The sequence below is a fragment of the Arachis duranensis genome, chromosome 9 (assembly GCF_000817695.3).
Source record: "Arachis duranensis cultivar V14167 chromosome 9, aradu.V14167.gnm2.J7QH, whole genome shotgun sequence".
Taxonomy (NCBI): Eukaryota; Viridiplantae; Streptophyta; class Magnoliopsida; order Fabales; family Fabaceae; genus Arachis; species Arachis duranensis.
The window spans coordinates 93,116,578-93,129,206 of NC_029780.3; the positions used below are offsets into that span (position 1 = coordinate 93,116,578).

General features: G+C 25.2%; 1 protein-coding gene across 2 annotated transcripts; it reads right to left on the reverse strand.

Moving 5' to 3' along the window:
* Positions 1-2,424: 2,424 nt before the first annotated feature.
* LOC127741421 (uncharacterized) lies at positions 2,425-11,077 on the reverse strand. Of its 2 annotated transcripts, none has more exons than XM_052253751.1 (3): positions 10,969-11,077; positions 10,279-10,455; positions 2,425-2,679 (listed from the first exon to the last, which is right to left on the reverse strand). In XM_052253751.1, the coding sequence occupies exons 1-3, from the start codon at positions 11,048-11,050 to the stop codon at positions 2,531-2,533; spliced, it is 408 nt and encodes a 135-aa protein (XP_052109711.1). In that variant the 5' UTR covers positions 11,051-11,077; the 3' UTR covers positions 2,425-2,530. The 2 variants fall into 2 exon arrangements, with proteins under 2 accessions (XP_052109711.1, XP_052109712.1); XM_052253752.1 differs by having other exon boundaries at positions 2,425-2,689.
* Between the last annotated feature and the right edge of the window lie 1,552 nt (positions 11,078-12,629).

Genomic DNA, 12,629 nt, shown 5'->3' on the forward strand with positions numbered 1-12,629 from the left:
TTTGGTTCGTATTTGTAAAGACTCAATATTAAATAAAGATTGTATAAAATAAAAAGATTTAGAGGTAAGTAATGCCTGAACTTTTGGTACGATTATGAGGTGCTAAAAGTTAGGGTGTTACATATTTCGCATACTACTTATTGACAATGCTATCACTGTCTATGCAACTATATATAAAACGGCAACAAACGTGCTTTATAGAAGTAATAGTATTAAATTTATATAAGTAACACAAAATTCTATAAGAGAAAAGAAATGGAAGCTAACAATCTATTTAGTATTACGCATACTACTAATTGACAATGCTATCACTGTCTATGTAGTTATATATATAGTGACGACAAGCACGCTTTATAGAAGTAATAGTATTAAATTTACAAAAGTAACACAAAATTCTATAAGAGAATAGAAATGAATGCTAACTATCTATTGAGGTATTACGTGTACTACTGATTGATGATGCTATCTTTGTTTATACAGCTATATATATAGCAACGACCAACGCGCTTTGTAGAAGCAATAGTATTGAATTTATACAAGTAATAAAAATTTATATAAGAGAAAATAAATGGAAGCTACATATCTATTGAGGTATTACGTGTACTGCTGATTAATAATGTTATCACTGTCTATGCAGCTATATATATAGCAGAGACAAACATTATTTATAGAAGTAATAGTATTGAATTTATATAAGTAACACAAAATTCAATAAGAGAAAAAAATAGTGGATGTTAACTATCTATTGAGGTATTACACGTACTATTGATTGATAATGTTATGTAGCTATAACGCGCTTTATAGAAATACTAGTATTAAATATGTGTGATGTACAACCTTCAATTCTAATTTTTTACATGGTAAATTGAGTATAATGCTTTGTAAGAATAAATTTCTTAAATTTAGTATAACATTGTCATTGTCGTTACGTAGTAAATATAGTGAATAATTTGTTTTAAATTTATTAAATGTAAAATGTAAATTCAATGCACTATAGATTCACAATAATGATATCGGTGTGTGATATATTTAAGGGTGATGTTTACTTGTCTCTTCATAATGGGGATGAAAAAAATCCGTAATTGGGGGTACCCATAAAGATTATCCATGACGGGAGAACTAACAGGAATCCACAAAATTTTCACAGAGACGGAGATCTATTCCTATTTATCCCTAGTATTTGTTGAAAGAATTTCTATTTCATTTTATTTTAATTTGTATGTTAGAGTATTTATATATATGTTAATTCTTTTGAATTTGTATTTAGATTGTGTGTTAATTTGATGCGTTTGGTTGGATTGTATTGAATTTTGTTATGATTATGTTAAATTTTTTTATAAAAAATTAAAGTTTAATATTCATAGTTACCTATTGGTATCCGCCTCCTTTATGAAAAAAAATAAATGAGAATATGTGATGAAAATAGGACGAAAACGAGAAGCATTTTATTAGATGAGGATGTGGTGATGGAGACATATTGTCATCCCTATTTATAATGGAAATAACTTTGGTAATAAACTCACTCTTTAAAAAAATATTATATTGCAATTATATTTAAGTAACGGTGATTAGAGAAAGAAAAATGTTTTATGACCTAATTTCGAATATTAATGAGCTACTTATACTAATTAATATACATAAGATGTTTTGTATATCTTGCACTATATTAATGAAATTTAGGACATTTTGTATTTTAATAATATAAGTGGTTAATAATGTTGATTACTATTCTAACATACACATTGTATTATTGTTAAAAAAATATTAAACATTAATAATTTTTAATATGTTCTAAAATAATTGCACAAAATAGTGTTAAGGATGTAATTACAATTAAATTTTTCGCACATTAGTAACACAGATATTTAAATTTAGGATCTCAAATATATTAATCAAGTCTCTTGTTATAGTAAATCATTCGTCATGGCTATGTTGTACTGAAAGTATAAAAATATTTTATATAATTATTTAATTATATATTATTACATTAGAAAAAATAATTAATTTTTAAATAAAATAACTAAAATATCATCTAAACTTATGAGTTTAATTAAATGATCGTATAAATTTTTTTATATTTTTAATACATCAAAATTAAACAATATCAATAAAATATGAATTAATAATTTATTGTAAATTTATATTTTAGGTATATCATTAAACATTTTACATTAACTATGAATTTTTAAAAACAAATTTTTTTCTCTTTCTGCTTTTTGGATTATCTTTACAATTATTATTCTAAAATTTAATTCTAATTACGATTTTCAGATCACTCAAATTTAAGTTTGATAATTAAACCAAGCCAAAGTATCACAAAAAAAAAAATGAAACCATACTATTTAAGTTTGACAAACCAAAAATAAAAAAATATAATCTATCAAACAAATAGAAGCTAATTTGAGTTCGTTCTTGTTAGCCTCTAAGAAAATATAAAAGTTTGTCATGTTGTAAAATATAAGCTGAGTAACTTGAAACATCAATAGTCACTTGGCTCTAACTTAACAATGTCATAATTTGGAGTTGACTCTTATCCATTTTCAGTCAAATTTTTCATCCCTACTTGGTTCTCATTTCTTACTCCTCTGTTATAAGCCATCAAAACTTGTGTCCGATTCTCTGGTTGTAGGTTTATATTAATTTCCCTTGTTCTTGAGGTCGCCACTGCTCCATTTGAAACTGTTTGAAACTAAATATACAATAGTCAAGGACTACTAAGGATAAAACAATATAGCAAAACAAATATAATGCTGCAAAAAATATCAATAAGGGAAAAGTATCTTTTTCGCATTTATGATTTAGGGTAAAAATGAAAATAATCCCTAAGGTCTTTATTAAAATAGGATTGATAAATTCATTTCCTAATAATTATTAAGAAGATACTAAAGAATTATTGCATACACAAGACGAATTCAAACTTTCAACATTTGATTAAGTTGACAAGTGAAATAATCATTCGATCGACTCAAGTTAGTAGATGATTTTTTTTTCGATTAGTTGCATGATATTTGTCATTCTTATTTTTAGATATAAACTTTATTATTGAATCATTAATCATGTACATTTTAAATATATAAATTAAAATAAAAATACTATTTGCAATCAAAATCAACTATTAAGTATTTGTGTATTTTTAACTTATTTTCAATATGTATTATTTATTCTAAAATATATTTTATATTAGTGACTCATTTTATTGCACATCTAACATGGTTATAATTAAAAATATTAAAAGTTATTCTATTTTTTACTTTCTTCATTAATTAAGAATTATTTGTGATATTAATAACTTTTGACTACTCTATCATAATAACTAAACATTAATGAGCAAAAATAATAGATACATTGATATTTATTATTTAATTTATTTATAATATGTATTTTGTATTTCAACATCTATTTTGTATACGTGATTGATTTAATACTAGGGGTGACAATGGGTAGGGTAGGATAGGGTTTAGATCCAACCCTAACCCTACTCGCGGGTTGAGAATATCTCAACCGTAATCCTATCCGCTCTTAATCCGTGGGTTACAGAAAAGATACACTATTATTAAATAAATTGATGATAATTTAAAATAGAATTGACTTTTATGTAAAAAAAATATTAAGTTATCAATTAATGATTTTTTTAGTGACTAAGGATCTTTTGCATTTAGTGAGAGGTCTTGATTCAACATCCACTTAAACATATATTTTATATAAATATATAATATATAGATATATAGAATGCAGTTCAAACTTCCAACATTTGATTAAGTTGACGAGTGAAGTAATCACTCGATCGACTCAAGTTAGTAGATGGTTTTTTTTTCTATTATTTGCATGATATTTGTCATTCTTATTTTTAAATATAAACTTTATTATTGAATCATTAATTATGTACATCATAAATATATAAATTAAAATTAAAATACTATTTGCAATCAAAATCAACTGTTACATATTTGTGTATTTTTAACTCATTTTCAATATGTATTGTATATTCTAAAATATATTTTATACTAGTGATTGATTTTAGCGCATATCTAACATGGTTATAATTAAAAATAATAAAACTTATTCTATTTTTCTCTTTCTTCATTAATTAAGAATAATTTGTGATATTAATATCTTTTGACTACTCTATCATAATAATTAAGCTTTAATGAGAAAAAATAATAGATACATTGATATTTATTATTTAATTTTTTTAATATGTATTTTGTATTTCAACATATATTTTGTATACGTGATTGATTTAATAGTATGGGGTGACAATGGGTAGGGTAGGGTTTAGATCCAACCCTAACCCTAACCGCAGGTTGAGATTTTTATATAAACTCAACCTTACCCTATCCGCGGGTTGAGAATATCTCAACCCTAACCCTACCCAATCTTAACCCGTGGGTTACAGAAAGATACACTATTATAAAATAACTTGATGATAATTTAAAATAGAACTGACTTTTACGTAAAAAAAATATTAAATTATCAATTAATGATTCTTTTAGTGGCTAAGGATCTTTTGCATTTAGTGAGATGTCTTTGATTCAACATCTACTTAAACATATTTTTATATAAGTATATAACATATACATATATAGAGTGCGGTTCAAACTTCCAACATTTGATTAAGTTGACGAGTGAAGTAATCACTCGATCGACTCAGATCAATTGATGGTCTTTATCCCATTAGTTGCATGATATTTGTCATTATTATTTTTAGATATAAACTTTATTATTGAATCATTAATTATGTACATCTTAAATATATAAATTAAAATAAAAATACTATTTGCAATAAAAATCAACTATTACGTATTTGTATATTTTTAACTCATTTTCAATATGTATTGTATATTCTAAAATATATTTTATATTAGTGACTAATTTTAGCACACATCTAATATTGTTATAATTAAAAAATATTAAAAATTATTCTATTTTTCTCTTTTTTTATTAATTAAGATTTATTTGTGATATTAATATCTTTTGACTACTCTATCATAATAATTAAGTATTAATGAGCAAAAATAATAGATATATTAATATTTATTATTTAATTTTTTTTTTAATTTGTATTTTGTTTTTCAACATATATTTTGTATACGTGATAGATTTAATAGTAGGGAGTGACAATGGATATGGTAGGGTTTAGATCCAATCCTAACCCTACCCGCAGGTTGGAACTTTTATATAAATTCAACCCTACCCTACCCGCGGGTTGAGAATAACTCAACCCTAACTCTACCCAATATTAACTCGTGTGTACTCGACCCTACTCGTGGGTTACAGAAAAGATACACTATTATTAAATAACTTGATGATAATTTAAAATAGAACTGACTTTTACGTAAAAAAAAAATTAAATTATCAATTATTAATTTTTTGTGGCTAAGGATCTTTTACATTTAGTGAGAGGTCTTTGATTCAACATCCACTTAAACATATTTTTATATAAGTATATAACATATACATATATAGAGTGCGGTTCAAACTTCCAACATTTGATTAAGTTGACGAGTGAAGTAATCACTCGATCGACTCAAGTTAGTAGATGGTTTTTTTTCCCATTAGTTGCATGATATTTGTCATTCTTCTTTTTAGATATAAATTTTATTATTGAATCATTAATTATGTACATCTTAAATATATAAATTAAAATAAAAATACTATTTCTAATCAAATTCAACTATTACGTATTTGTGTATTTTTAACTCATTTTCAATATGTATTGTAAATTCTAAAATATATTTTATATTAGTGACTGATTTTAGCGCACATCTAACATGGTTATAATTAAAAATATTTTTAAAGTTATTCTATTTTTCTCTTTCTTCATTAATTAAAAATTATTTGTGATAATAATAACTTTTGACTACTCTATCATAATAATTAAGCATTAATGAGCAAAAATAATAGATACAATGATCTTTATTATTTAATTTTTTTAATATGTATTTTGTATTTCAACATATATTTTGTATACGTGATTAATTTAATAGTAGAGGGTGACAATGGATAGGGTAGGGTCTAGATCCAACCCTAGCCCTACCCACGGGTTGAGATTTTTATATAAACTCAATCCTACCCTACCCGCAGATTGAGAATATCCCAATCCTAACTCTATCCAATCTTAACCCGTAGGTACCCAAACCTACCCGTGGGTTATAGAAAAGATACACTATTATTAAATAACTTGATGATAATTTAAAATAGAACTGAGTTTTACGTAAAAAAAATATTAAAGTATCAATTAATAATTTTTTTAGTGGCTAAGGATCTTTTGCATTTATTAAGAGGTCTTTAATTCAACATCTACTTAAACATATTTTTATATATGTATATAATATATACATATATAGAGTACGGTTCAAACTTCCAACATTTGATTAAGTTGACGAGTGAAGTAATCACTCGATCGACTCAAGTTAGTAGATGGTTCTTTTTCTCATTAGTTGCATGATATTTGTCATTCTTATTTTTAGATATAAACTTTATTATTGAATCATTAATTATGTAAATCTTAAATATATAAATTAAAATAAAAATACTATTTGCAATCAAAATCAACTATTACGTATTTGTGTATTTTTAACTCATTTTCAATATGTATTATATATTCTAAAATATATTTTATATTAGTGATTGAATTTAGTGCACATCTAACATGGTTATAATTAAAAATATTAAAAGTTATTCTGTTTTTCTCTTTCTTCATTAATTAAGAATTATTTGTGATATTAATAATTTTTGACTACTCTATCATAATAATTAAGCATTAATGAGCAAAAATAATAGATACATTGATATTTATTATTTAATTTATTTTTGATATTTATTTTGTATTTCAACATATATTTTGTATACTGATTGATTTAATAATAGGGGTGGCAATGGGTAGGGTAGAGTAGGGTTTAAATCAAACCCTAACCCTACCCTACCCGCGGGTTGAGAATATCTCAACTGTAACCCTACCCGCTCTTAACACGTGGGTACCCAACCCTACCCGTGGGTTACAAAAAAAATACACTATTATTAAATAACTTGATGATAATTTAAAATAGAACTGAATTTTATGTAAAAAATATATTAAATTATCAATTAATAATTTTTTTTCTTTTAGTGGCTAAAGATCTTTTGCATTTAGTGAGAGGTCTTTGATTCAACATCCACTTAAACATATTTTTATATAAGTATATAACATATACATATATAAAGTGTGGTTCAAACTTCCAACATTAGATTAAGTTGACGAATGAAGTAATCACTCGATCGACTCAAGTTAGTAGATGGTTTTTTTTTCCATTAGTTGAATGATATTTATCATTCTTATTTTTAGATATAAACCCTTATTATTGAATCATTAATTATGTACATCGTAAATATATAAATTAAAATAAAAATACTATTTGCAATCAAAATCAACTATTACATATTTATGTATTTTTAACTCATTTTCAATATGTATTGTTTATTCTAAAATATATTTTATATTAGTGACTGATTTTAATATATATCTAACATGATTATAATTAAAAATATTAAAAGTTAATCTATCTTTTTCTTTTTTCATTAATTAAGAATTATTTGTAATATCAATAACTTTTGACTACTCTATCATAATAACTAAACATTAATGAGCAAAAATAATAGATACATTGATATTTAATATTTAATTTATTTTTAATATTTATTTTATATTTCAAAATACATTTTGTAGACGTGATTGATTTAATAATAGGGGTGACAATGGGTAGGGTAGGGTAGGGTTTAGATCCAACCCTAACCCTACCCGCAGGTTGAAATTTTTATATAAACTCAACTCTCTCTTTCCCACAGGTTGAGAATATCTCAACCCTAACCCTACCCGCTCTTAACCCGTGGGTATCCGACCCTACCCGTGGGTTACAGAAAAGATACATTACTATTAAATAACTTGATGATAATTTAAAATAGAACTGACTTTTATGTTAAAAAAATATTAAATTATCAATTAATGATATTTTTTTAGTGGTGAAGGATCTTTTGCACTTAGTGAGAGGTCTTAAATTCAACATCTACTTAAACATATTTTTATATAAGTATATAACATATACATATATAGAGTGTGGTTCAAATTTCCAACATTTGATTAAGTTGACGAGTAAAGTAATCCCTCGATCGACTCAAGTTAGTAGATGGTTTTTTTCCCATTAGTTGCATGATATTTGTCATTCTTATTTTTAGATATAAACCTTATTATTGAATCATTAATTATGTACATCTTAAATATATAAATTAAAATAAAAATACTATTTGCAATCAAAATCAACTATTAAGTATTTGTGTATTTTTAACTTATTTTCAATATGTATTATTTATTCTAAAATATATTTTATATTAGTGACTGATTTTAGCGCACATCTAACATGGTTATAATTAAAAATATTTTTAAAGTTATTCTATTTTTCTCTTTCTTCATTAATTAAAAATTATTTGTGATAATAATAACTTTTGACTACTCTATCATAATAATTAAGCATTAATGAGCAAAAATAATAGATACAATGATCTTTATTATTTAATTTTTTTAATATGTATTTTGTATTTCAACATATATTTTGTATACGTGATTGATTTAATAGTAGAGGTGACAATGGGTAGGGTAGGGTAGGGTTTAGATCCGACCCTAACACTACCCGCTATTAACCCCTGGGTACCCGATCATACCCTTGGGTTACAGAAAAGATACACTATTATTAAATAATTTGATGATAATTTAAAATAGAACTGATATATATATAGTGCGGTTCAAACTTCCAACATTTGATTAAGTTGACGAGCGAAGTAATCACTCGATCGACTCAAGTTAGTAGATGATTTTTATCCCATTAGTTGCATGATATTGTCATTCTTATTTTTAGATATAAACCTTATTATTGAATCATTAATTATGTACATCATAAATATATAAATTAAAATTAAAATACTATTTGCAATCAAAATCAACTGTTACGTATTTGTATATTTTTAACTCATTTTCAATATGTATTGTATATTCTAAAATATATTTTATATTAGTGACTAATTTTAGCGCACATCTAACATGGTTATAATTAAAAATATTAATAGTTATTCTATTTTTCTCTTTCTTCATTAATTAATAATTATTTATGATATTAATAACTTTTGACTACTCTATCATAATAATTAAGCATTAATGAGCAAAATAATAGATACATTGATATTTATTATTTAATTAATTTTTTCTATATATTTTGTATTTCAACATATATTTTGTATACGTGATTGATTTAATAGTAGAGGTGACAATGGGTAGGGTAGGGTAGGGTTTAGATCCGACCCTAACACTACCCGCTATTAACCCCTGGGTACCCGATCATACCCTTGGGTTACAGAAAAGATACACTATTATTAAATAATTTGATGATAATTTAAAATAGAACTGATATATATATAGTGCGGTTCAAACTTCCAACATTTGATTAAGTTGACGAGCGAAGTAATCACTCGATCGACTCAAGTTAGTAGATGATTTTTATCCCATTAGTTGCATGATAGGTTTTTTTCCCATTAGTTGCATGATATTTGTCATTCTTATTTTTAGATATAAACCTTATTATTGAATCATTAATTATGTACATCTTAAATATATAAATTAAAATAAAAATACTATTTACAATCAAAATTAACTATTACGTATTCGTGTATTTTTAACTCATTTACAATATGTACTGTATATTCTAAAATATATTTTATATTAGTGACTGATTTTAGTGCACATCTAACATGATTATAATTAAAAATATTAAAAGTTATTCTATTTTTCTCTTTCTTCATTAATTAAGAATTATTTGTGATATTAATAACTTTTGACTACTTTATTATAATAATTAAGCATTAATGAACAAAAATAATAGATACATTGATATTTATTATTTAATTTATTTTTAATATGTATTCTATATTTTAACATATATTTTGTATACTGATTGATTTAATAATAGGGGTGGCAATGGGTAGGGTAGAGTAGGGTTTAAATCAAACCCTAACCCTACCCTACCCGCGGGTTGAGAATATCTCAACTGTAACCCTACCCGCTCTTAACACGTGGGTACCCAACCCTACCCGTGGGTTACAAAAAAAATACTTAAAATTAATATATATATAATATTTAAATAATAAACAAAGAAATAATAATTTTTCAATCCAACCAAACAAGAGAAAGTAGTATATGCATTTGAACCAAACAAGAGAAAGTAGCATATGCATTTGAAGTTTAATATTTCTAACCTTGATTTGAATTTGAGCAAAGAAAATGTGACAGGTCAAAAGGATTCATGTTTGCTTTGTACATAAGCTGAACATTAGTGCCAATATTGCTCAACAACCTTATTTGTTTTTCCATTGCTTGTTCTGTTTGAAGCTCGGATAACTTCATTATTTTTACTCTATTCTTCTCCACCTCCACTGAAAATCCAAATTTTAAATTAATAATGCCAAAAAAAAGCAAATGGAATAAATACATAGAATTATGGATATACAAATTAATGGAACATGATAAATAGTATATTTTTTAAAGAACTCTTTTTAAAAGGATAATCCATATGAGCCGAATGTTATTATATAATTTTTTAATTGTTTTTTATATAATCCATTTATTTCAAATATTATGCTTTTATTCAACTAACGAAAAAAATAAAAAATATAGAATGATTACATTCTTGTAATGTGTTTCCCTTTTCACTAATAGCTATTTGCAGTTTTAGTTTATTCTGCTCTAACAACAATGAAGGATGTTCATTTTTGAGAGCATCAATTTTTTGAACAAGATTAGCTATCTCATCCTACATATCAAAATCTCAAAATCCAAATTGTCATAATAGAGAGAAAAAAACACATCCAAAATCACTTTTATTTAAAAGAGAAGTACTTTTTAAACAGAGCAAAAATTACTTATAACAACTTGTTTAAAAAAATTACCTGAAGAATATATATATATAATAACAACGATAATAACCTCATGTTTTAACTCTAAAACTTTTAGTTTTCCTTCCAAAATCATCACATAGAGTTCTTTTTTTATTCTGGATTTCTGTGCTAAAACTCGACTTGAGATCATCTTAGGATTTTTGCTTTTTATTTTTATTTTTTAAAAATATTTATGTTTGAAAGATTTTGTGAGAAAATAGTAAAAATATTGAAGAATCAATTTTTTTAATTTTTAAATTTTGTAAAAAAAACTAAAAATATTAATTATAATGCTATCTTTTATTTTTTAAATTATTCTGGAATTATAAATTGATCTAAAAGGTATCCAATAAAAAAATCTAGACAACTATATATTTGCAATTAGCATATACTTTTTGAGATTCTCATCAGCATTCTCTTCTTGTTGATTAATAAGAATTGAATTCACACCAACATCACTTGTGTTGTGAGTTGAATTTACAACATTATCAAGATTACAAAGTTGGAGATTTGGGTTATTGGGTGCCCTATTACTGCTGCTTGAATCTGTAAAGCCAGGGCCTTTATTCCAATAAGGATGCCATGGTTGGGGAAATGATTTAACTAACCCTGGTCTCAAAGGTTTTGATGATGGATTTTCAAGAGGCGTGCATACTTCATAAATCTTTCTCTTAGAGGACTTTTCCATTTTAACCTAAAACAAAAGAACAAAAACAAAAGAGGATCTTATCGCTTAAATTTATATAATTAACACAAAATTCTATCAGAGAAAAGAAATGAAAGCTAACCATCTATTGAAGTATTACGCGTATTATTGATTGACAATGTTTCATTATCCATGCAACTATATATATAGCAGTGACAAACGCCCTTTATAGAAATAAGAAATGGAAGCTAACCACCTATTGAAGTATTACGTGTACTACTGATTGATAATGGTATCACTGTCTATGCAGCTATATATATAGCAGTGACAAACACGCTTTATAGAAAGGTTTAATTACTCTGTTGGTCTCTATAATTTTGCAAAATTTTTAATTAGATCCCTATAGTTTTTTTTCCCTTTTAATTGAGTCCTTGCACCAAATTTTTTTTAATTGGGTCCTTACGCTTTTTTTCCTTTTATTTGGGTCCCTGCACTATTTTTTTAATTGGATCCCTATACAATTAAACCAATTACTATTAAGAGGGACCTAATTAAAAAAAATTGGTCCATGGACCCAATTAAAAGAAAAAAAGTATAGGGACCTAATTGAAAATTTTGCAAAACTATAGGGACCAACAGAGTAATTAAACCTTATGAAAATACTACTATTAAATATGTGTGATGTACAACCTTCAATTCTAATTTCACATGGTAAATTTAGTATAATACTCTGTAAGAATAAATTTATAGAATTCGGTATAACATTATCATTGTCGTTACATAATAAATATAGTGAATATATTATTTTAAATTTATTAAATATAAAATATAAATTCAATGCACTATTAATTGGCAATAATGCTATCGGTGTGTGATATATACAGGGGTAATATTTACTTGTCTCTTCATAATTAGGGATAACAAAAAACCCACACTTGTAGATATTCGCAGAGATTAGCTGTGACGGGAGGACTAACAGGGATCTATAATATTCCCACAGAAACGAGGACTTGTCCCTGCGAAAAAT